Source organism: Trichechus manatus, unplaced genomic scaffold (assembly GCF_000243295.1).
Source record: "Trichechus manatus latirostris isolate Lorelei unplaced genomic scaffold, TriManLat1.0 scaffold00021, whole genome shotgun sequence".
Classification (NCBI taxonomy): domain Eukaryota; kingdom Metazoa; phylum Chordata; class Mammalia; order Sirenia; family Trichechidae; genus Trichechus; species Trichechus manatus.
In genome coordinates, this window is record NW_004443957.1 from 1,246,093 (window position 1) to 1,273,393 (window position 27,301).

The window sequence follows — 27,301 nt, forward strand, 5'->3', positions numbered from 1 at the left end:
CGGCTACCACCACTGACTGCTCTGACCAGGATCACAACAGAGGGTTCTGGACAGAGCTGGAGAAGGATATAGAACAAAATTCTAACTCACAAAAAAAAGACCAGATCTACTGGCCTAAAGGAGACTGGAGAAACCCCGAGAGTATGGCCCCCAGACACCCTTTTAGCTCAGTGGTGAAGTCATTTCCGAGGTTAACAGGTCAGCCAGGGAGGGGACAGCCCCATAAAATCAAATGGGACTAAGGAGGCACAGCAGTCCAGGGACAAGGGCCAAAAGGCAGAAGGGGACAGGAAAGCTGGTGATAGGGACCCCAAGGTTGAGTAAGGATAGTTTTGATGTGTTGTGAGGTTGTTAACCATTGTCATAGGGCAACATGTGTACTAACTGTTAAATGAGAGACTATTTTGTTCTGTAGGCCTTGATCTAAAGTGAGAGTGGCAGCACAATTGGAGGAGTGTGGTCGATGTCGTTGAACTGTGCATGTGGAGGTTTTTGAGGTGGTGTGTCTTTGGCTATGTGGGTTTTCACCAAAAAAAAAAAAAGGCGGGGGGGAGGTCAAGAAGGGAGAGGGTTGACATGTTGTGGGGTTGTTGACCGATGTCATGGAGCAGTATTTGTACTGCTGTTTCATGGGAAGCTATTTGTTCTGTAGGCCTTCGCCTGAAGTACAATAAAAAAATAAAAAAAATCAATATCATTGTCTTGGTCATCTAGTGCTGCTATAACAGAAAAACCATCAGTAGATGGCTGTAACAAACAGAAGTTTATTCTGTCACGGTCTAGTAAGCTAGAAGTCTAAATTCAGAGCACCAGCTCCAGGGGAAGGCTTTCTCTCTCTTCTGGCTCTGGAGGAAGGTCCTTGTCATCCATCTTCCCTTGTCAAGGAGCTTCTCAGCAAAGGGACCCTGGGTCTAAAGGACGTGCTATTCACTTGGCTCTTGTTTCTTGGTGGTATAAGGTCCCCATGTCTCTCTGCTTGTTTCTCTCTTTTATATCTCAAAAAAGATCAGCTCAAGACCCGATCCAATCTTGTAGATTGGGTCCTGCCTCATTAACATAACTGCCGCTAATCCCATCTCATCAAGATCATAGAGATAGGATTTACAACACACAGGGAAATCACATCAGATGACAAAATGGTGGAATCATGGCCCAGCCAAGCTGACAGATATTTTTTGGGAACACAAGTCAACCCATGACACCATGGTCTTCTGAGAGAGAGCTAGGGCCTTCTGTAAATCATACCATGATCTTCTCCCAACTAACTAACTCAGCTTCATAATCCTCTTCTCAGGACATACTACCTAGAAAAGTGTGAGTTAAACTCACATGGACGGTGGAACATAATAAACCACTCTTGCATAAAAATATAATTCAATAAATATTTGAGTCACCAGTATTTATAAGGTACTTTACAGTGCACATTTCTGTTTAACAGGCTTGCAGCCTGATGGGAAAAAAGAGAGTGATGGATAATTAAAATAAAGCCAAGTGGAGTTCAAAGTAACAAAAGTCACATTTTATAGAAGTACCTTTTGAGACATTCCAAGAAGATTAATATTTCATAGGTGAAGGTACAGAGGAATGAGGGTGAAAGGATGCAAAGATAAATGTTCCAGGTTGGGGGACAACATGTACAACATACTAGGATCCTGGAGAGCAGGAGTGGTTAAAGAACCACCCCCCACTTTTGGTTCCAGAGAACTAGTTACTGTAAACAACAGACCTACGGGGACTTAATGATCTCCTCTGTTTAAATAAACTTTAGACAAGCCTTTTACTGCTTTATCTTCCTGACCTTCCTATCTGTCTCAGTCTTTACAATCTCCAGGAGCCTAACCAGAAAATCCCTTATCTGTATCTTCCTAGTCTGGGTCTGCTAGGATTCAGGTCGTCTTATCATAAGAAAAGAAAGCATTCCTAGTCAAACAGCCCTACTTGCAAACGTCCAAACTGCTCATCCATCCCTGAGATCAACTCCCTTAACTTTCTTGTAAAAACCTTGAGTTCTTTGTGCTGCAGGGTAGGAGTTGATCTTTCCCCACTGCAATAGGGCCCCTCCTTTTGCAGCCCTCCCTCCCTCCCTTCCCTTTGTCCTTTCCCAGCCCTTGCATAATCATTTTGAGTAAAAGTCATCCTTGCCTGTTTTAACATTGCCCAGTGAAACTTTTCTTTGACAATACAGAATTGGGAATACAGGAGGTCTGCTTGGGAAGGGCGGAGAAGAGCTGATTGGAGGATCAAGTGTTGTAGGTTAAGGGAAAAAAAAAGAAACATTGGGGCAAGTTTGTGATATAGAATATGCTTAATAAATATGTCAACACAGACATCAAAGAGTTTTTATTCAACCGAAGAACTTGCCGTGGTTGACAGCCTTATAATATATTACAGTAAAACCTGTGAAAGCTGGAACCTGTGTAAGGTGGAAACCAGTCAGAGAAGGAAAACGGAAATATTTTCCACTGAGAGAGTGACAGAAGAGCGGTAAGACTGCACCTTGTCAAAGGCGAAAAACTTGCAAGACCCAGAAAAACAAGACAGTCCCATCGAGTTCTGTATGTACTTCTAATTTTTAACATAATAGGTTTTACAGGGATTGGTTCATAACTATGGGTTGTAAGTAAGTCAGATGTTCATAACCCAGGGACTGGCTTATAAATGCAAATATAAAGATTTTTACACTCAAGTGCTTCCCAAACCATTTACTATTTGCAATATCTGGCTTAGCTGTCAATTGCTAAAATTATAAAGAATTTACAGCAAATTTAACCAAATTATGTTAGACCATGACTTTAAGTAAAACAATTTTTTGTAAAAGATGGACAAATAACAAGCTGCTGTAAATTACCAAACGAAACTCACAAGTCCCATATCATGACCACAAAGGAAAACAGGAGACGCTTGGAGACAAGGTGCACAGGTCACGTGTACAAATCATGCATTCTTTATTACAGGCAAGCCTGATCACTTTATCCTGTAGTAGATTCTCAATCTACTTGATTTCCTATTTTTAATTTCCTATGAAAGAACTAAGAGTTAACTCGGCTGCAAAAATGGTTTGCACAAGAATACAAACCTAAAGGTTGGCCGTTCGAACCCAGCCAGAGGCACCTTGGAAGAAAGGTCTGGCAATCTATTTCTGAAGAATCAGCCATTGAAAACCCTATGGAGCACAGTTCTACTCTGACCCACATGGGGTTGCCATGATTTGGAGTCAACTATATGGCAACTGGTTTTGTTTTGTTATAAAGTTACTAAAAAACAAAAAACAGTTGCCTTCAAGTCAATTCCCACTCATGGTGACCCCGTAAATGTCAGAGTAGAACTATGCTCCACAGAGGTTTCAAGGCTGTGACCTTTCGGAAGCAAGCAGCCAGGCCTTTCTTCTGAGATACCTCTGGGTGGGTTCAAACGGCCAGTTTTTTGGTTAGAAGTTGAGTGTTTCACTGTTTGCACCACCCAGGGACTCCATAAGCTTACTAAATTCACTCTATGCCCAATTTGTTTGTTTCCATAATTTTCATTAATACCACAACTTTGAGCCCAAATCTTATCATCTGAAACACTGTTTATATTTTATGTTCTGGGTCATTGGTAAAATAACTTCAGTGAAAAAAGTCCTTATTCTTAACAAAACTGAAAGAAACAAAAAGGATAAAGGTATGTCTCATACCTAATATAAACACACATGAGAAGTAGTGAACCAGTTTAGTGAATGTAATGCCGTAGGTCATCAAGACTAGAAGAGGAACGTAAGAAAAGTTACAGGACCCCAAATGTTTCATGAACTTCTCCATATTGAATTTTGCTACAAATCCATAACAAATAATGTGTGGCTGGCCCAGTGTGTGACCCACCCCTCTTACTCAGTAATTCCCATCAACATCTGTAGAATACGCTTTGGGAAATTCTGATACAGAGCATCAAGACATAAAATAATAGGGTCAAGATCTAATCCCAACTATTGACCCAGTCCATTATAGAGTACAAAAAGTTCTAATTAGGATTAAAAGTTTGTAGCTGAATTCAAGTATAGCATCAAAACCTTACTTCTTTCAGACAAAGCAGATTAGGGTGGGGGGAGGTTAAACTCACTTCAGAGTCTCCAGTGACATCTGTAAATTGTAATTGCGTTCCTGTTCAGGCAGCTTGGAGAACTCCACCAGACACGGGTGTTGTCTCTTGTTGTCATCTCTAACCTGAAACAGGACCAAAAATCGACATATAATAGTCTCCAATGTCACACCTAGCAAAGGGAATCCAGCTGAATATAAGCGATGGGACGTGGAGGTGGAAAGCAAAAACAAAAACCAGACCATCACCCAGAGAAGCCTCTGTAAGCTCCCAGGTACAAGTAGTATTTGAGGTGAGTGGTAAACATTGGCATTACCTGCTCTCACCTGTGCTCTTTTGTTTGGCACAGTTCATGAACCACCTTCCCTCGGCCTGGACATGTACACTCCTACCCCAGATACCCATATAGTTCAATCTCTCAAATCCTTCCAGCATTAGCTTAAATCTCAACTTCTCAATGAGGTTTACCCTGCCTATCTACTCTACTCCTTTGTTTTTTGCCCAATACAATTATCGCCTTTTAACAAATTAGATTCTTATTTATTGCGTTACTGGTGGTGTAAATAGTTAACTCCTTCAGCTGCTAATGGAAAGGCTGGAGGTTAGTCTATTCAGAGATCCCTCTGAAGAAAGGCCTGGTGATCTATTTCTGGAAAATCTGCCACTGAAAACTCTAAACAGTATAGGTATACTCTGACACACATGGGGTCGCTATGAGTTGGAATTGGCTCGACAGCAACTGTGGGCTTTTTTTTTTTTTTTTGGTCTGTTTTCTATACTAGATTGTAAAATCAAAAGAGCAGGGACTGTGGTCTCTTGTTCTTTGATATATTCCAAGTGCCTAGAACATGCATGGCACATGGCAAGCACTCAATCAATGTTTGGTAACTTGAACTCTGTATCAGAAGGCTGTGCCAACGACTTAGTTTTACTTTGTAATGATTTTTATGTGTTAGAGCCAAACTGATCTGAGAATCAATTAACAACATGACCGACTGATGTCAACTGTCTGAGGTGGTGGTGGCTCTTCATTTCCCACACTCTGAGCTGCCTCACGCTTTCATAAACACTCCAGGACCTTAACAGAACCCGTTAGCATGATACAGGCATTTTGTCATGCTAATTCTTAAAAGTGTTGTAAGCAATCAGACTAAACTAAATTCAAGATTTTAGGTATGAGTTAATAAGAAAGATGTTTTACTTTCCTTCCATTAGCAATTAGGTTTTTTTTTTCCTAAATCTTCTTACAGACCTAAATTGCATGGGTATCACTGTGGTAGTGGCACCTAGATGAAAAGCATATGCTGTCAGGGACACACTACTCTGTGGGAATAATTACCAGGTTCTATAAACGGTACATACAAAGTACGCAAACAGGAGCAAGAATTTTCTTTTTTTTTTAAGTCCTCAAGAGTCACCCAGTTAGAAGTAAAATCTTTCAGGAGTTCATTACGAATGAACAGGACTTATATGGAAGCATATATATACATACTTATATGTGTAACTCGAGTTATAAATGAAATCTAGAGTTATAAATTCTAACTGTAAATTCTAAACCTAAGAGTAAAAACTCCCCATTTATGTAATCTCTATCAGTATCTGTACCAATTGCCGTCGAGTCAACTCCAACTCATGGCAGCCCTACGTGTGTCAGCATAGAACTGAGCTCCATAGGGTTTTCAACGACTAATTTTTCAGCAGTAGATCGTCAGGCCTTTCTTCCGAGGCACCTCTGGGTGGACTCGAACCTCCAACCTTTCTGCTAGCAGTTGAATGTGTTAACTGTTTTCACCACCCAAAGACTCCATGTATTATCTATTGCTACTTCCCTTTATTCCCTACACCAGAGAATAACTGACACCACCATCCTCCCTGGGGTCTAAGCTACAACCAAAATTCTGCCCAAATTCCCTTCCCTCTTACCCATATCCTGTACTTGAACTCTAAAACATCTCCTGTAATCATATCCTCCACCTCCACTGCCGGGCACACTGTTACGAAGCTCATCACCTCTCACATGGGGCCCCTTGTCCTCTCCCTGATGGTCTTCTTGCCTCTAACTCTTCCACACTACAGCAGATCTTCTTTCTAATGCACACACACAAGCATGTCCCCTCCCTCCCAAACATTCTTCAATGCTTTTTACCCCTCGACAGAATAAAATCATATTCTGCCAAAACCCCTCTGTGGCATGCTTCCTCCTACCTGTCCAGACTTCCCACTTCTACTCCTCCACACCACCAGCAAGCACCTGGCCCACAATCCTCTGGCCACACCGAACTACTGAAACATCAAGTCCTGGCTCTTTCCAACTCCATGCCTTCACACATGCTGGTTCCTCTGCGTAGAATGCTCTCCTTTTCCACGATTGCTAGCCAACTTGTACTCATCCTTCCTGTTTCAGATCAAATATTACCTCCTCCAAGAAGCCTCCCATGATTTCCTAGACCTAAATATTGCTTCTTCACTGTTAATACCTCCACTATACGCTTAGCTTGTAATTGTTTGTGTGTCTATTATTCAACTGAACTGGAAGCTCCTAAAAGCTACCTTAAAGTCAAGGTCTTTTCAACTTTAATTTGTGCTCAGTACACAGCACAAAGCCAGGCAAACAGTAGGCATATAATAAATGTTAAAGGGATAGATGAATGACAAAATGAATTTGCCTGACACTGTTCCATAAAGTACGAGCCCTGGTGGTGCAGTGGTTATGCAATCGGCTGCTAACCAAAAGGTCAGCAATTCAAACCTACCAGGCGCTTCTGGGGAGAAAGACGTGGCAGTCTGCTTCCATAAAGATTACAGCCTTGGAAACCCTGTGGGGCAGTTCTACTCTGTCCTATAGGGCACTATGAGTCGGAATCAGCTCGACAGCAATGGAGTTTATTCCACAAAATAGAGTCCCTGTATGACACTTCTGTGATATATATTCCAGTCATTCAAAAGAAACTTCAACTTCTTTGCAAAAAAAATCTTATTCTTTGTGAAAAAAAATCTTATTCAACATGCTGGGCACTTTAGTTTAAATTACTGTAAAGGAAAACACATTTGAATACTTCAAATCCTTATTTAAAATTTTAATGCACTTACGGAATTACCCTAATAACAGGCATGTACCTTAGTCTACAATAACAGAGCATAAGATCAGGAATCGTAACTTCCTAGCTAAAAGGAGTGTTAGTGAAGGTCTAGTGAAAGAAAACCAAAAAGCCAGACCCGCTGCTGTTGAGTCAATTCCGACTCATAGCAACCTTATAGGTCAGAGTAGAACTGCCCCATAGAGTTTCCAAGAGCACCTGGTGGATTCGAACTGCCAACCTTTCGGTTAGTAGCCGTAGCTCTTAGCCACTATGTTATGGATTAGGTGGGAGAATGATGTGAAATTGCCTACATGTTAATCTGATTCTCCCAAACTGCTGATCTTTTGATGTGGTACCTGGAGCTACACTTACCCACAATGTGCCCCGAGAGAACCAGTTTCATTCCATTAACAAATATTTATTAAGCACATAAATGCACATTCCTGCACCAGGAAAGGTGCTGCAGCAACAGCTAAGTGCTTAGTCCTCCCCACCCGCCAGGAGGCACATAAAGCCCAATGTTGCTTAAATCAGCCTCAGACCAGAGAAAGGGTAACCTGAGGTAAGTATGGGAAGAATGACTCTGAGGTACCACATTCATCATGGCAGGAATATGATATATGGTATTAAACTGAACTGTCTTTAACTGGAAGAGTGTATAATAATGAGAACTTACACTTCCCTCATTTTCAAAAGAAGAAACATAAGTAAGAAGACTTCACTGCAAAACAATCATTTAGGTGATTTTAGGGGCTTAACAAAAGAGATCTTCTCTGAGCATAAACTCAATATAGTTGTTACTATTTTTTGGTATGAATTCCATTTTAATCTCTCCAGCCTGCATAATCTTTCCCATATCTTGAATCTTATGGTCAATTCTGTCTGTAATTCATCTGGCATGTAACTCTGTACACGTTTATAATCTCTCTCCTCTTCCTGACTTTGATAGTTAAATAATTTATTTAACAATCATATATTTCCTCAATTTTTAAGACAATTAATATAGCACAAAACTAGGTACTTAATAAGTATTTGGTAATTTGATAAATGTGTAGCAATTATTTAATTAATGAAAAGATACCATTTTTTGACTACGGCTCAATAATCACTTAATGATTTACCAAGTCTAATAGTGAAATACAGGAGTTGCCGGGTGGTGCAAATGTTTAAGCACTTGGCTACTAACCAAAAGGTTGGCAGACAGAATCTGTCCAGAGGGGCCTCAGAAGAAAGGCCTGGCAATCTTCTTCAGAAAGATCACAGCTATGGAAAACCCTATGGAACACAGTTCTACTCTGAAGCACGCTGGTTTTCCATGGCGGCAACTGGTTGTCTGGCTTTTACAGTGAAACACAGTTCTAGACTAGAAGTCAGAAAACCTGGATTTCTGTCTTAGATCTGCTACGTACTAGCTATGTGACTTCTGTTAAGACATTACTGACTCTATGAGTATTCTCAATGACATCATCACCAGTGGAACTGAAATAATAACACATACCTCAGTGTACTGTTATGAAAATTTAACCTAATAATTTGTATGTGAGAGAGTATGTAAGAGTGCAGAGCATACATAAATGCAGGCAGTCCTCAGGTTACGAATGTCCAACTTACAGAAAACTCCTATTTGCCCTTTAACATTATGTAAATTTGTCCTCACTTTGAAACTAATGAATCAACCCCTACTCACAACAAATTCTTCATCACAATCACCTTCACTTGCTGCATGTATAGCTGTTAAATCACTGAAAAGCCTTCAAGCCTTTTCTTGCACTAAAACCAAAACTAATCGCCATTCAGTTGATTCCAACTCACAGCAACCCTGTAGGACAGAAGAACTGCCCCATAGGGTTTCCAAGGAGTAGCTGATGGATTCAAACTGCCAACCTTTCGGTTAGCAGCCATACGCTCAACCACTGTGCCACCAGGGCTCTTTCTTGCACTAAACCCACTACCGTTGAGTCAATTCCAACTCATAGCGACCCCATGGGTTTCCAAGGCTGTAAATCTCTGCCAGACTGCCACATCTTTTCTCCTGTGGAGCCACTGGTGGTTTCGAACCACTGACCTTTTAGTTAGCAGTTCTTCGCTTGAACCACTGCACCACCAGAGCTCCTTACTTGCACTAAAGTAAGGCTAAATAAGAACCATATGTACCTGTTACAACTTACCCACAAATTCTTAAAGACATATTTAGGGATGGATCTCATTCATAACCAGGGGACTGCCTGTATATAAGCATGACTGAGAAGAATGGAGTATAATATAGCATTACTACTAACACTAATAATTGTTCAAAATGTTCTTGATTGAGAGCCCAATGTGATAAACTATTACTTGGGTGAATATAAGAATTTCTATATTGTCAATGATAATAAAGTACTACAAGCTTTGGGAGACTTAGAATAATAGTGTTATAAAAATGATAGAGTCGCCATAGTTCTTGCTAAAACCAGGTATATGAAACACTGGGACTAAGTTTCGTTTTTGTTTTTTTTTTAAATATAAGTTTTAGTGGTAAACCATAAACAAAGACCTTTAACAAATAATCATTTGAAAACATATTCAATCATGATTTGTCAGCCTGCCTTCCATCTGTGAAACCAACTGTGCACCTCTGTCTGCCGGACTTGGACTGCTACATACAACTGGGCTAAAAGAAGTGAGACACCAAGAGGGAGAAAACTAAATCGACTAATTTATTTCCATTTTCAGTTTTCACTTTCAATATCCGTGAGATTTCTTGTAAGTGACTTAGAAATCAATGCCTATTGCCCATCTATGTTATGCTTCATTTGAAAATACAACTTCAGATCAATAATTGATAACTTTTCAACTATCTAGGCAATCCTTCAATGCATTCACCAATAATGTCATTCCCTCTAGCAAAGAAAAACTGCACAAAAACTAATGTGCCGGGAAAAAAAAATCAATTCAATCGATTCATGCTACCACACATCAGGATGAATGGGAAAAGTTATGTTTTCAGAAAGATGTGCTAAAAGCATCTGAAAATAAATTTCAAAATTGTGTACCGGACCATACTGCCAGCCAAGTTCAATTTTATTCATAACCCAGAGTTCATGGATATTCTCTGCAAGTTTTTCTCTTATCCTTTCCAGGTGAGGCGGCAACACAATCTAAAATTAAAAGGAAAAAAAAAGAAAAGAAAAAACACATTAGAAGCAAATCCAATAAAAGGCAGTGCTAATTGTACTCACCAAGGAGTCCTGGTGGCACAGTGGTTAAGCACTCGGCTGCTAACTGGAAGGTTGGTCGGTCGGTGGTTCGAACCCACCAGCTGCTCCACAAGAGAAAGATACAGCTGTCTGCTTCCGTAAAGATTACAGCCTTGGAAAACCTGTGGGGCAGTTCTACTCTGTCCTGTAGGGTCGCTATGAGTTGTCCTCACCATTAACAGAATTAAATAAAACTGTCTCATAAACCATTAAAATGTAATGATGCAACTAGATTCTAAGCCATCTACTTTATGACATCTTTAGATAATAAATTCTGAGACTTTATTTTTTGACAGCTTAGATTTCTGAGAGAATTTATGAACAGAAATTAGAAAGAAGGAAAATAGAGTGCTGATGGGGACAACCACAAGATGTTTAATGGATATGGGGAAACGATCAAAACATTCAGTATTTAAAAAGAGAATTCACCTCAAAGCTCCTAAACTAACCTAGCCAGCATCCATAGGATGGGGTGAAGGCAATTTAGTGCCTGAAGTATAAGCCACTGGCCTATAAATATCTGACCGCAGTGACTGAGGTTTTCCTAACTCGGTTACTTTTAAAAACAAGTTGCCATCAAGTTAGCTCCAACTCATGGTGACCCCACATGCGTCAGAGTAGAACTGTGCTCCACAGAGTTTTCAACGGCTGATTTTTCAGAAGTAGATCACCAGGTCCTTCCTCTACGGTGCCTCTGGGTGGACTCAAATTGCCAGCCTTTCAGTTAGAAGCCAACCACATTAACCATTTGTGCCACCCAGGGACTCCATGCTACTTTTAATGGTTTCCAAGTATAAGTCTCAAGGAAACAATCTTACATGTTCTCATTAAAAGGAAGAAGTTAAACGACTTCTTCATTGGGAATACAAAATGGTTTTCAAGGGGAGGGGTTGGTTGTTCACGTCTTGATAATGCACTTGTGTGTCACCACACAACCAGCACCTCAGCAAACGGAGTGGACCGATGCTTACGATGCTCACTGATGAGGTGTTGTTTCCACTGGAAGTGGTTGTCACCTGCTTCTTTCCCCTGAAACAGTAGAGTTTACCTAGATCTCAGGTAATCCTAAATGTGCTATCACTGCATAATCCAATTGTCCACATCAATCAATGTCTATCCTCTCAATTATGTCTACTACTAAACTTAGTTACTAATATATGCCCCGCCACTTTTCGGAAAAAGACAACACAAAACGAATGCTGTTGTTGTTAGGTGCCTTCGAGTTGGTTCCAACTCACAGTAACCCTATGTATAACAGAAAAAAAACACTACCTGATCCTGTGTCATCCTTACAATCATTGATATGTTTGAACCCACTGTTGCAGCCACTGTGTCTATCCATCTCGTCTTCCTCTTTTTTTACTGTCTACTTTATCAAGCATGATATCCTCCTCCAGAGACTGTTTCTTCCTGATAATAGGTCCAAATTATGTAAGACAAAGTCTTGCCATCCTCACTTCTAAGAAGCATTCTGGCTATACTTCTTCCAAGACAGATTTGTTCATTCTTTTGGCAGTCCATGGTATAGTCAATATTCTCCACAAACACCATAACTTAAATGCACCAATTCTTCTCTGGTCTTCCTTATTCACTGTCCAGCTTTCACATGCATATGAGGCAAGTGAAAATGCCACGGCTTGAATCAGGCATACCTTAGTCCTCAAGGTGATATCTTTGCTTTTTAAGACTAAAGAGGTCTTTTGCAGCAGATTTGCCCAATGCAATACTTCCTTTGATCTCTTGACTGCTGTTTGCATGGGCATTGATTGTGGATGCAAGTAAAATGAAATCCTTGACAACTTCAATATTTTCTCTGTGTATCATGACGTTGCTTATTAGTCCAATTGTGAGGATTTTTGTTTTCTTTATGTTGAGGTGTAATCCATACTGAAGGTTGTAGTCTTTGATCTTCATCAGTAAGTGCTTCAAGCCCTCTTCACTTTCCGCAAGCAAGGTTATGTCATCTGCATATTGTTAATAAGTCTTCCTCCAATCCTGATGCAGCCAGTCTTCTTTATATATATATTTGCTCAGCATATAGACTGAATAAGTATGGTGAAAGCATACACACACCTTTCCTGATTTTAAACCATGCAGTACACCCTTGTTCTTTTCGAACAATTGCCTGTTGGTCTATGCACAGGTTTCACATGAGCACAATTAAGTGTTCTGGAATTCCCATTCTTCACAATGTTATCCACAATTTGTGATGATCCATACAGTAGAATACCTTTGCATAGTCAATAAAACACAGGTAAATATCTTTCCGGTATTCTCTGCTGTCAGCCAAGATTCGCCTGAAATCAGCAATGCTATCCCTCATTCCACACCCTCTTCTGAATCTGGCTTGAATTTCTGGCAGTTCCCTGTCGATGTACTGCTGCAACTGTTTTTGAATTATCTTCAGCAGAATTTTACTTGCATGTGGTATTAATGATACTGTTCAGTAATTTCCACATTACACTGGATCACTTTCTTTGGAATAGGCACTGAATGTCAGCCATGAAAAATGTTTGCTTGTTTATTTTACTACATAGTATAAAAAACCAGCACAAAGAGGCAAGAAACATGATTGGAAGTAGTAAACAACTGGTTGCTGCTAGATTGAAACGTCTAAGGCCTAGCATTAATTCCACCCCACACTTTAGAAACAATGCCTTTTATCTTCAAAAACTAATACACAAACGTAGAACATATAACCAACTTCAGTGAAGCTACTTCACAATTAAAATAAAAGCAAATTTTAATTCATTATCAAACTTTAAGATACTTTTACATGTATGAAACAAACAAACAAACAAAAACAATGTTTAACATTTCTTGGGTGCCCTTTTGCCAAGTATTGTGTTACTATGCTATCAACTAAGTCAAACATACTATTAGCATCTTAATTGACAAGGAGAGTAACCTGCCCAAGGTCCCAGAGCAGGCATTTGATCCCAGGCATTTTGACGCTAGAGCTCGGGATCTCAATCTCTACCCAAGACAAAGATCAGTTAAATCATTTCAAAATAAGTGTATCTAGAAGAAATTAAAAATTCCACGTCTACTCTATTTAAAAAAAAGCTTTTGCCATCGAGTCAATTCCAACTCATAGCGACCCTATAGGACAGAATAGAACTGCCCTATAGAGTTTCCAAAGAGTGCCTGGTGGATTGGAACTGCTGACCTTTTGGTTAGCAGCCATAGCTCTTAACCACTGTACCACCATGGCGCCTCTCTATGTAAAAGGTACCCCAAATTAAGTATGTACTTCATCTGTGCAGTATTACTTAAAATATAGTACTCTATCCCAGATATTAAATCATCTTAAAGTTACTGCACCTTAAAATTGCTTGTATGATTTTGCCACTGAGTTCCACCTGTTGCTATTATTGCTCATTTAGAAAAAAGTGATGTAATATGCATATTAATATTAAGTAGCATTTTATAAATATTAACTATTTTGATAAAATCTTTAAGACAACCAGTGCAAAGTTTTTAAAATTTCAGGTTGTGACTCGTTAGTGGATTATGAAATCAATTTAGTGGGTTGGGATCACCATTTTAAAAAGTAGAGTAGAAATAGGTGAGTGGACATGGTAAAGGAATGAAACATGTTTCAATTATACATGTGAACTATACTACTGTAAAATGTGTGTATGCAGATTGCAATCTAAAACGCCGGAGAGCCACTGCATATCAGAATGACTACAATACAACTTGTTGCCCCTGGAAGTTGATCTAGTACCTGGCTGGTATCCACAGGAATTGGTGTGAAGGCTGCTTGTGTCAGGGAAACTGTGGGACCCAGTAGGTCCCGGGTATATGTTCTTTCTTGCTTGTACTCCCGGCTGTGTTCCACTTTCAACTTTTCTTTTGGCAGAACAGCTTCATAACAAGGAGCATACCCAGGTGGAGGAAGGAATTTAAATTCTCCATGTCTCCCCCCAAGCAGAAAGCGTACCCTAAAAACAATGCATGTCAGGGTCAGTTCTATTCTGGTAAACATAAAGTTCCTAATCTCCAAACATAAGGAATAAAGTATTAGTACAAGATTAACTTTTATCAGAAGTCACATTTTCTTCCCCTAGCATCATTATCTCATCACCTCAGAATCTAACAGCTTCTAATAATAAAAAGCAAAACATCAGCGCATCTTACTGGTCAAAAGAGAAAACCTGAATAATTTAGGTTAACAGATCAAAGAAACTTATCACCCACTGGAAAAATAACTAAAAGCATATGCCTCATATTTCTATATGCTTTTAGTACATGTTCATAGTAACTGGTCATTTAATGTCCCAAGGTGCCAAGTAATCAACAAAGAATGAGCAGACATGCTCTATCAATACGCTTAAAATCACAGGGGCTGGACTAGGTATAATAAAAAGAAAAATAGGCACCTTCCAGTGCCCAATTTCCTAATGAAATTCGTGAAGGGATACTCAAATGGGACTTCCATTTGCTGAAGTAAAAAGGTAACCATATTTCTTATTCTATATCAATTACAACAACAACAAAAAATCTTTAGAATATTTTATACATTATAATCATTTAATTAAAAATAATTTAATCTGAGTTCCACTGAACCACTTTTTAAAACATAGCTAAATAATAATTTCTTGGCTTAGAAAAATAAATTCAAAATTTCATCTTCTGTGCAATTCTTTTTACTAATTTATGTTTAAGTTCCTGGACACTAAAAGAAAATAAACTAAATGAAACAAAATCAGCTAAAATACAAAATAAAAAGAATAAAATAAGGTAAAACATTTCAGAAGTTTATAGAACGAAATATAATTTGTGTAAACACACCAGAAAAGATCATTGGTACACAGATAGCTAATATTTCATGATTATTCTGTCCTTTCTTCAGTATGGTGCTTCTTTCATTGGGGATTACTCTTGTGAGTATAATTATAATTAAAGAATAACCAGAATAAATGAATGGTCAATAATAATAAAGGAGCCACTCGTGGTAGGTACACATATATTTGTAAATAACAGAGAGGTCCCTTGCTACTACAGATCATCCATTTAATAAACTTTAATGAACTATAATTTTTATTTCCATTTCCCTCTGGTAACACCAAAAAAGGAATGAGCTAGAGAAAATCTTCATCTTGACTCAGTTAATTTTAGTGAGATAATTTATCAAGTGTAACAACGAGTAACAGAGAAAGGCACCATCTTGACCGGATCAACATCAAGAAAACTTAACATCCTGTAGGAATAAGGAGATTTGGAGTGGAGTAGGGGTCTATAATTAAAAAAAAAAATAATAATATAAGAAAATAAGTGTGTGTGTATTACAATAGTATTCATTTCCGCTTACATTAAATAAAAAATGAACTTGAGACGTGCTTGAAATTGTTCAGGAAGCTGGTTTGCAAAGAGTTACTAGGCTGCCCAAATCTAAATGGTAGAATCTGTAGACAAACCACTCAGCTTCCTAAGACTCCCTTCTTGGACGAGCCTTACCTATTTTTTCAAGGAATAGGCAGAATGCCGGCAGACAGCTACACAGGAGTGAGAAACAAAGGTTAGAGAAGGGGCCGTGCTGGCAGTGTGGTCTTCTGTGACAGTGTGAGCCACGAGAAGAAAAACAGACCAAAAAAACAGAAATACTCACTTTATCCCTGCAGAGAAACTAACAACTGGAAAGAAGAGCCCATCGATGTTGAAATTCTCAAACATTCCTTGAACAGGTTGACCATTAATTCGGAAGGAGATGCTTGGGGCACTTAGATCTAAACAGCAACTGATAACATCATCAGTTCTCAACAGGTGTTGGTTTGGGGAACTTACAGTACGAGCAATGCAACCTATTGGAGGAAAAGCATTAAGGAAGTAATGTATTTTTATCTGAGTAACAGCTTCAGAGCCAAAGTCAAAGATCTGAGTAGACAGTAAAAATCAGTGCACAACACTGGAAGTGAATACATCTTGAATGCAAACTGATGATATAGGTTAAACATTTTACTTTAAAAAATGTTGCTTTTTTCAGGAGTCATGCCACTATCTTCGTTGAAAATGAGTCTTTAGATACGCTAAAAATTTTGCATGCAGATGGATGGCATTTAAAGTAGAAATAATCTTACAGCAGAAAATATAATAAATAATGTCAGAGGAAAATCTCCAGGGAAAGATATAGCTAACTTATCAAACCAAACCCACTGTCGTTGAGTTGACTCCGACCCATAGAGACCCTATGGTACAGAGTAGAACTGCCCCATAGGGTTTCCAAGGCTGTAAATCTTTAAGGAAGCGGACTGCCACCAGGGCTCCTTATATCTATCTTACTACCTACCAATTGTATGACCATCAGCAAATTACTTAATCTCTCTAAAACCTGATTTCTAATAAACAGGACACCAAATATCATCACCTTGTAGAGTTGTTACAAAGATTAACCTAGTGGTTTACAAACAGCACAAAGTCTCAGACAGAGCAGGTACTTCACAATGTTAACCTTTTTTCTAATACTAAATCCCCTTTCTGCTTTAATTAAAAATAAAAATATATAGGATAATGAAAGCAGAAAATATGATCATTCATTCATGAGTTGTTTACTGAGAGTCAACTACATGCCAAATGGTTTCCTTTGATTTGCAATTAAATATATTTAACACAAGATCTAGATTGGCTTCTTAATTACAGCAGGATAAACCTGAGGCAAGAAAATGATATTTGATGTAAGTCCTTTCTTGCCCTGGCCCACCATGGTCTCAGCCCATTCCCGACTGCATCAGCACTGCTTTGCTAATCATTCTTAGGGGAATCTATTTCTCAAAGCAAAGTGAGTAAAAAAGAGGGTAATGGTCTCCTAACCACATTAACGCACAAATACAAACATGCCCCTCCCTGTGAACCAAGACAAAAATAGATTTCATGATACAAGCTTTGCATTTTTTATAACATCTTTTTTTATTTCCAATATGCCAGGATTTTTACCAACAGCATATTTTACATGCCAGTAGTAGAGAATATCTACCTTTTAGAATCTGTGAACTTTTTCATTTTACTGATATTTAAATCTGCAAGCAATAAATTCACTATTAAGCGGCTCTTCTAGAATTCCCTGACTATAATAAAAGCAGCTTTAAAAATATCATATAAAAGCAATGCAGCTCACAGAGAAATGTCTATTCCCTTATTTGTATCTGAAAATGATAAAGATGTTATCGCACAGACATATTTACTAGAATCCAAAACTATTGCCCAGTTTGAGAGCTATTATTAAGCTAATATTAATGACTATTTAAAAGTTACCATGGTGAATTGTTTTGCAAATCCTAAAACAAACATAGATAACTAGGTAAGATCATTCGCGAATAACCTAAGGCCTATAGTTTAAATGGCATTCACAATTTTTAATCCATTCAGTAGCATTTTCAGGTTGCATTTATGTAAACTCAGATCAAATCCAAATGAGAACTACATTTGTATTCTCTGCATTACCCAAGAAGAAAGATAACAGTAGTCTGACTTATAGGTCCTGAGTTAGAAGGCCGTACATCTCTTCCAGAAACTATTCTATGACATTTCTTCATCTTTCTTCTACATTTAAATTCTCTAAAAGCACTGAGATTTTCACACTTTTAGCCCTAGAAACACCTGCTGACCTGGGTGTCCAAAATTCAATTCTGCATTCACAGAAGAGAGCACAGCAACACTGCACAAAGTTTTACATTGGAGAAAATAAATGAAGACATGGCTCAAAACTTTTGCCAGTGTGCCAAATCCTTATTCCAAGGAACACCTCCATCTTCCAGTTGCAAAATGTTAAGCGGTTAAGAAATGTACTCTCTCTTTGAAATAATAAATATTTGATACTGTAAATTCTACTTCAACACTTAAAAAGAAAAGGCATAGGAGACTGGCCCCATGAAGATGATCTGAATAACTTTGAACCCTAAGGTGGTAACTCAGTCAGACTACAACTAAATTTTAGATTTGTCTTTCTTGACTAAGAATCTTAAATGAGTAAATCAGAGGACACATCTTTCAGCTACAAGGTCACTTAAGCAAGATATGGTGTGTATTTACTTGCCATTTTAAAAAATGAACAGTTGAATACTTTCTCTTAACAACGAAGTATCAAGATGCTTTTCTCCTGAAATTCCAGAACCTACCATCCTTTCCGTAGGCCTACTGGTAACTTTAGCAAGTGATATGTCCAGATAGTCACTGATTTTTTGCTATTATTATTGTTCTGTTTTAACAGATACTTTGCAATGAAAGGCATAATAAACACAGTTCACTTCAATTCTGTACTGTGTTCTTTCTATGTGTTAATCATAGAAATAACTTGACCTGCCTAGGAGGTACTGAGTATCTGTTAATGGGGATGGAAAATTTGGCAATGGATACGAGTGATAGTTGCACAATATGATTAATGCAGTAAATGTCACTGAATTGTACATGTAAAAAAAGTGGAATTGGCAAACATATATACACAAATACACACATATATCATAATAAAAAATTTAAAAAAGATACATGAAGAAAAATAACACAAAACTAAATGCAGCACAAGTAGTGAGATGGTGTTGTATGGCTATAACTGGAACCAATTCTGCATCGTCTTAGCAGATTAATAGTTTCTTCCTAACTCTCTTTGTGTAAAGTGAAAACAAGTTAACACATTTCATTTATTAGAGTGCCTATTTTATGCTGAACTATTCTAGGCACTAAAAAAATCTAAAGAGCTGTAACAGGATAATAATGACTGAAAGACTATAGTTAAAATGTATTATACAATAGATATTACCTATTTTATGTTTGCTATATCTTCTGAAGTTAGTGCACTTTGCCTTTGGCTGGCCAATAGAAAAAACATGCTGTGGGAATGAGACAGATATGCTCTATCAGTGTGTCCCTGTGGTCCAAGAGAGTACACACTACTACACTGACTCCCAACCACAGGCCCCAACGTTTAGATGAAATATTCAAGACATAGCTTACTCTCTTCTAGACACTTGAGCTATTGGCACTGAATGGGAAAAATTCACTAAGTATTATTGTTAAATACAACTATGTTAAGTGCTTTTATTTATAAACTCATTACCATAAATGCTTAGATTTAGTCCATTTAATTTCTAAATATACTTCTATAAGTTATTGGGCCTATAAAGCACTAACAAATGAATAATATCACTTGCAAGTCATAATAGGTAAAGTTCAGCTTTTAATAATGTAAGTTAACTTTCTGCATCTTCTAAACGTTACATGTTTTACAAAATATGTCAAGGTCATGTAAGGACTCTACTCTAAATGCAACTTTATTAACACAAGCATATTTCTGCAGAGTCCAAATGAATTCTAATATCTAAAACACACATAATCAAGAGCTAAACCTTTTGTTGCCCACCAAAACACACCTCTTCATGAATCAGAAAAAAGAGTATTGTATTTTAATTTATCGTACTCATTTTTAATATATACTCAATCATCAAAGCTGATAGTTGCTACTTGGTGAAATAAACTTCACATTTATTTTTAAACTGTCCTATGAAACAAAATATTATAAGTTATGAACTTATTATGACTCCTAATATTACACTTTACAATTTAGGGTACCCATTGCTCACGTTTTATTATCTGGCAAGAGGCTGAACTTAGCCTATTTCTTCCAATTATTTGCCAGAGTTTGTTTTTTGTTCTTTTTCAGTTGGAAACTAAAGCTTCTCACATACTCATTAATATAGGCAAGAAGCACACTAGTTTTTTTCTGGTTGATTGGAACATCCCCTTTAAAATATATTATTCATAAGCAATATAATCCTTTGGAACTGTATTATATTTTGCTATTGTTTTCTTTTTCCCCTAGTGAAATTTTGCTTTTTATCCAATATAAGCAGCACCATTATTTTTCAGAAATGCATAACAAGGGCAAAAGATCCTCTTTGAGAATACTGTGAAAGAAATTAGGTCGCATTTACCTGACCAGAGGTGTAGTCCATCAAATCCATAAGAGAACAGGTCGTCTCCAACACCATTTCCACCCCACTCTTCACCACCTCCGGGGTAGGGAGAGTACCCTTCAGTGGAAGCCCAGCCCACTCGAAGGTGTGTCGCTTCAGCTGTCACAAATGGTTCAGTGTGGTCCACCATCAGTTCATAGTACCATTTTTTATATTGAGCAGACCCTTCGCTGACGCCCAGAAAAATATTAGGCCTCATGCTTTAAAGAGAAATGAATATCATGTGAGAAAAATCCAAAAACCTTTCATCATTTTAATTTACATCTCACTATTATTTTGAACATTAGCCCTGCTTTTTTAAGATGAAATCTATTAAATATAAAAATTTAAAAAAAAATCAAACCAGTTGCCGTCAAGTCGACTCCACCTCATGGTAATCCCATGTGTGTCAGAGTAGAACTGTACTCTATAGGGTTTTCAATGACTGAGTTTCCAGAAGATGATCAGAGGACTTTCTTCCAAGGCACCTCTGGGTAGACTCAAACTGCCAAATTTTTGGTTAGTAGCCGAGCACTTAACCGTTTGTACCACCCAGGGACTCCTACATTAAATATATGTTTCCTTAAATGCTACAAAATTTAAAACAACCACTGAAATTGTATACAGTGATGTCCTACCTTAGAGTTAACATTCAGTGAATAGTGTTCGCTTTTTGGGTTACTTGGCAATGTCACTCAAGGACCTAATATTTTTTTTTAATTACTCTTCAGCGTATTTTATCAGGGCTTTGAACAGGTTCATTTTGGTGGGAACCCCTGCTGAGAATTTGCATTTTTAACAAGTGCCCTGCTGAGAATCTGCATTTCCACCCAAGATATACTGAATCAGAAGCTACATTTTAACACGATCCCTAGGTGATCCTTATGTACAACTTCCTGGGAACTTGCTAGAAATAAAAATTCTCAGCAGGGAATTTGTTAGAAATGCAAATTTTCAGCAGGGGTTTGAACCAGAAAGAACCAGTCCAAAGCCCTGTATTTTATATCATTAACCATATTTAAGTCATCAAATGCAACAGTCAGTACAGTAAACCAAAAAACCAAACCCATTGCCATGAAGTCACTTTCAACTCATAGTAACCCTACAGGACAGAGTAGAACTGCCCCGTACGGTTTCCAAGGAGTGCCTGGTGGATTCAAACTGCCGACCTTTTGGTTAGCAGCCGTAGCTCTTAACCACTACACCACCAGGGTTTCCCAGTACAGTAGACCCTTAGAATTAATGAAGTTTTAATAAACCCAGGATGCATAGAAATCTTCCTAAACTAAACTTTCACATAGGCTATGAGGTCAAAGCAGGGCAGGTTGGTGAAGGAGCAGAGGTGACTATTCAGCTGTGTGATTCTCTATGCCCCGCTGTGAACAGAAGAACCTTTAATAAGCTATATTTAGTTGCATTTTATGAGGGAACTTATACCCTTTGGTAATAACAGGATTAGTGAATGTCTCAGAAAATATCACTCATTAGTGGCAAGTGTGTTATATAAAGTATTAAATCAATCCTGTTTTAAAAAAACCACAACATAGAATATTCACCAAACTCTAATTAAAAAAAAAAAAATACAGGATAACATACCAAATATTTCCTGGATTGCTGGTAAATACTGTGTACCAAAGTTACTACTCTTATAATAACATGTTTGTTAATTTTAAGGTATAAAAAAAGCAGAGTGGAATAGTGTTTAAGAGCTAAGTCTTTGGAGCTAGTTAGACCTGAGTTTCAGTTGTAGTTCCTGATTTTTAACCTATAAAATGTGGATAATAATAGCACCTAGAAAGGTACAAATTTAAACAGTACGTATACATGCAAAGCACTTAGCATAGTGGCTGGCACACAGTACTCAGTGAACGTTAAATACCTTGGAAGGCAGGTATAATTATCAGTCTGCTCCTAAAGATATCAATTATAATCCCTCTACATATGAGTGTAAATAAATGGTTTTATACATCTGTTTGGTGGTAAATGTATACTTTGCTTGATCATTTATTGTTATGATTAACCCATTTAATTAGTAGAAAAAATACACTGTTTAATAGAAACAATGTAAAAGAGCCTAATAAAACGAATAGGCCATATGATGGCATAGATACAGAGACAGAACGTGAATTCTTGTGCTGAGCTACATATTTGGAGACATTGTCTATCTGGATTTACCTGCTGACATGATTTACAAGACGCGTCTGCAATAACAGATCTCTTCCTGGTAGGAGATTGTCACAAATGAGATGCTGGTTAGAACGGACTGCAACTCCGTGGCAAACACAGAGAGAACACAAGACGTCCAGAACCTGAAAAGAGAACATTTTCAGTTGACTCCAGTTCTCCTTTCAGATTCACGCAAAGATAGCACTTTTCACAAAAGAAGCATGCCCCTCCAATGACCTCTGACCCAGTCATTTTAACATTATACCAATGTGCTCACTGATTTTCCTATTTTCCTTCATACACACGTTGAGAACTCTTTATTCTCCCATTGAGTCTACAAATAAACACTAAGTAGTATTACTTGATCATAATTAATAGGTGAAAAACACTCATAAAAAATGGATATACTTTTAAAAAAGCTGTCTTATTTCAAAACCATATTTAAAATTATTCCAGGTTTCATTTCATGGCAATGAAATGGCTCATTTACCTTGTGATTTCTTCCATGCTTGTCCAAGAGTGAGATAATGGATTTAATATGTCCTTCTTTGATAATATTCAGAGCTTCTGGACTTTCCACTAACACACAGTGTAAAACTTCAAGAATGCCTAAAGATAAAACAATGAAGGGGAAAAAAAACATAGGATGAGCAGTCTATAATGACCAGTTCCTCCCCTTTTCTCTATGTACTTATTCAGTTCAACAAACTATAACTACGTGCGGACTGTCTGGCACGGGGCACTGTGATCAGTGATAGGTGCTGTTTGGGAGAGAGGACTGCTATCCAAAGATGATTAACTCACAGTCTAGTGAGAAAATGACTCAACTAAGACACAGTGTTTAGCTGAGTAAAGCAGGTAAATCTGCCTGGGGGAGACATGAAATAAAGGGATAATTAGGTGCAGGCTTAAAGAATACATAAACAAAATTTTTCCACACAGAGTAGAGGGCAGGGTGGTGCCAGCTTGAGTGAAGTCTTAAATGGAGGGCAAGTTACCCGGAGCACCCCAAGTTCAGAGTGTGTGGTAAAGTGGACACGTAGGCTAAGCCCAGCTTATGAAGCATCTTGTCACTAAAAGTATAAGCCTGCAAGGATGCATCCTAACCCATGGAGATCATTACAGTCTCCTTGAGGTTTATAATAAAGTAGAACATGTTTTGTAGTTTGCAAGATAAGAGAAATATATAAAATAATACAAAAAGAAATATACAATATACAAAACCTGATTCAGAATAGTGATATTTTTAGGTAGTTACCATCACGAAAGATAAAACGGAATATACCCTTCTTATCTTCAAGTTTAAAATGGAATGAATAGAAAATAAATTTTATCATCAGAACTTTTAGAGAGAACTTGAAAAACTAAATGTGTATGTCTGTGTTTAGTTTTTCAGACATGCCTGCCTCGTCAATGATGAGACTATAGGCCATTCTTAGCAAATAACCACAACATTCAGGAAACATGCTCTCTGAGGCTACACGGTTTTGGGAGGGGCCCCAGGGGCCCTTATACATCTCAGATGGAGTTTGCTTTCTTGGTAAAGAATTGTAAAGTGCTCAGGGTTAGAAATGGTGGAGAATCTAAAAGGAATTCACTATGGCTGTCACAATCTACAAACCAAACCAGTTGCCTTAGAGTCCACTCCAACTCACAGTGACCCCCTGTGTGTCAGAGTAGAAGCATGCTCCATAGGATTTACAATGGCTGATTTTTCAGAAGTAGATTACCAGACCTTTCTTCTGAGGTGCTTCTGGGTGGACTCAAATCTCCAACCTTTTGGTTAGCAGCTGAGTGTGTTAACCCTTTGCACCACCCAGAGACCCCTAATATACATTATTAAAAACTGGTTGACATCAAGATGATTCCAGTTCATGGTGACACCATGTGTGTCAGAGTAGAACTGTGCTCCATGGGGTTTTCAATGGCTAAATTTTTGGAAGTAGATTGTCAAACATTTCTTCCAGGTGTCTTGGGTTGACTCAAACCTCCAAACTTTCAGTTAGCAGTTGAGTGCTTTAACCAGTTGCATTACCTTTGCACTACCCAGAGACTCCATCCAAATCTATAGCTGATTCAAATCTCAGATCCCAATTCATTATAAGATGAGGGCTGTTAATGCTTATTTTTCGATAATGACTTCAGTTGTTGAAATCTGAACATATATTTTGTTTAAAAAAAAAAATACCCAAAAAGATGAGTTAAGTTTTGGTGTGGTTCAAAATCAGCTGCTGTGTTCTAACAGTCCATGACAGTTACAAATCAAGGATATTGAAAAATATTAATACAACAGGCTGATAGGTAAGTTAAAGAAGATATTTAACTAAGTGTACCGAAATCAAATACTTCTCCTGCTATTAATAAAAATGTAGCAATAAAATAAACTCATTCTGAATTAAAATAATAGAAAGAGAAAAGCATTTTTAACAGATGAGCCACATGTTATCTTGATGTTTTTGTTTGCTTTCTCCCCAGTATTGTTTGCTATAGAACTGGGGTCAGCAAACTATGCCTGCCTATTTTTGTAAATAAAGTTTAACATAGCTATGCACATTTGTTTACATATCATCTATGGCTGCTTTCAAGCAACAATTGCAGGGTTGAGTGGCTTCCACAAAGGCAGAGTTGAATGGTTGCAATAGAGACTGTATGGTTCAAAGAACCTAAAATACTTACTATCTGGCCCTTTATAGAAAAAGTTTTCAGAACCCTGATGTCTTAGTTATCCAGTGCTTCTATAACAGAAATATCACAAGTGGATGGCTTTAACAAAGAGAAGTGTATTCTCTCATAGTTTAGGAAGCTAGAAGTCCAAATTCAGGGTGCCAGCTCCAGGAGAAGGCTTTCTCTCTCTGTCAGCTCTGGAGGAAGGTCCTTGTCATCAATCTTCCCCTGGTCTAGGAGCTTCTCAGCTCAGGGACCCCAGGTCCAAAGGATGTGCTCTGCTCCTGACACTACTTTCTTGGTGGTATGAGGTCCCTTTCCTCTCTGCTCGATTCTCTCTTCTATATCTCAAAAGAGATTGACTCAACATACAACCTATTCATGTAGACTGAGTCCCACCTCATTAATACAACTGCTTCTATTCCTGCCTATTAACATCATAGAGGTAGGATTTACAACACATAAGAAAATCACATCAGATCACAAAATGGTGGACAATAACACAATACTGGCAATCATGGCCTAGCCAAGTTGACATAAATTTTTGAGGACACAATTCAATCTACAACATCTGCTATAGAATATAACTATTAAAAAGAAAGAGTAAGCAGTAGAAGTTAACCAAGAATAAATCCTCTTAGTAAATCAGTACTCACAAAGGCCTATAACATTCATAAGCCTGAGTGTATCAGAAAAGTTATAGCTAAGATTAGATTTTGGAAACAAACAGTACATACTATAAAATACAAAAATGGCAAGATGAAAATAAATCCTCAATTTTTCTCTTATCCAGCCTACTCTAATAGAAGGCTTTCAAAATTTGGGGTTTAACACGAAAATATTTTCTTTTCCCAATTGTAACAGGTCAGATTCAACAAATAAATTTTTGGTTCAGAAGGAATGACTGCCTCTAATTCTACTAATGCTGACAGTAAAAAAAAAGAAAAAAGAAAGAAAAAAATCAAAGAAAACTTCAAAAAAATTTTTTAATCAATTGAAATAAATTGCAAATACTCTTTTTTTTAAAAAAAAGTAAATCAAAGAAAACAAATTAGAAACATTCAAAAAACCTATTTTCAAAAGAAATAAATAGAAGCACTAGCTAGACTGTATTATATGTCTATTCAAATTATGTTCATATGTGGATTAACCCCTAGGCAAAAATGAGACACAAAGAAGGACACTGTATAATGATTAAAGTGTCAATTCAACAAGAACACATAGCAATAATATTTATGTACCCAATGCCGAAGCTCCAAAATTTATAAAACAAACACTAACAGAACTGAAGACAGAAATAGACAGTTCTACAAAATAGTAGGAGATTTCAACACACCACTTTTGATGATGGACAGAACACCTAGAAAGAAAATCAATAAAAACACAGAAGAGCTAAACAACACTATTAATCAACTTGGCCTCACAACATATATAGAACATACCACCCAACAGCAGCACAATACACATTCTTCTCTGAAGCACATGGAACATTCTCCAAAATAAAGCATATTTTAGGCCACAAAGCAAGCCTCAATAAATTTAAAAAGATTAAAATTATACAAAGCATGTTCTCTGACCATAATGGTTTAAAACTAGAAATCAATAATAGGAAAATAAATTAAATACATGAAAACTAAATAACACATTACTAAAAAATCATTGAGTCAGAGAAGAAATCAAAAGTGAAATTAAAAAATACTTAGACAAATGAGAACAAAAACAAAACATGCTAAAACCTTTGGGACACAGCAAAAGCAGTGCTCAGAGGAAAAGTTATAGTAATAAATGCATACATTTAAAAAGAAAAAAATCCAAATCAACAGCTTAACCTGACAACTTGAATAAAAGAAAAGGAAGAGCAAAAGATGACCAAAGATACCAGAAGAAAGGAAATAATAAAGATCAAGCAGAAATAAATGAAATAGAAAAACAACAGAAAGGGTCAACAAGGCTAGAAGTTGGTTCTTTGAGAGGATAAATAAAATTGACAAACCACTGGCCAAACTGACAAAGGAAAACAATGAGAAGAAGGAAATTACCAAAATAACAAATGAAACTGGAGATGTTACAATAGATCCAACTGAGATAAAGAGGATTATAAGAGAATACTGCAAAAAAGTGTACTCCAACAAAT

The 27,301-nt window shown here is 37.5% G+C and overlaps 1 protein-coding gene across 1 annotated transcript in view; it reads right to left on the reverse strand.

Annotated features, from left to right (window-relative positions):
* The window catches only part of RYR2 (ryanodine receptor 2), a 529,910-nt gene that overhangs the window by 309,066 nt on the left and 193,543 nt on the right, over positions 1-27,301 (reverse strand). The window contains exons 18-24 of the mRNA XM_023728152.1: positions 22,994-23,112; positions 22,513-22,646; positions 20,317-20,558; positions 16,005-16,197; positions 14,121-14,337; positions 10,187-10,291; positions 4,096-4,199 (exon numbers count right to left, since the gene is read on the reverse strand). Coding sequence (XP_023583920.1) covers positions 4,096-4,199; positions 10,187-10,291; positions 14,121-14,337; positions 16,005-16,197; positions 20,317-20,558; positions 22,513-22,646; positions 22,994-23,112 — 1,114 coding nt within the window. The remainder of the gene's footprint in view (positions 1-4,095; positions 4,200-10,186; positions 10,292-14,120; positions 14,338-16,004; positions 16,198-20,316; positions 20,559-22,512; positions 22,647-22,993; positions 23,113-27,301) is intronic.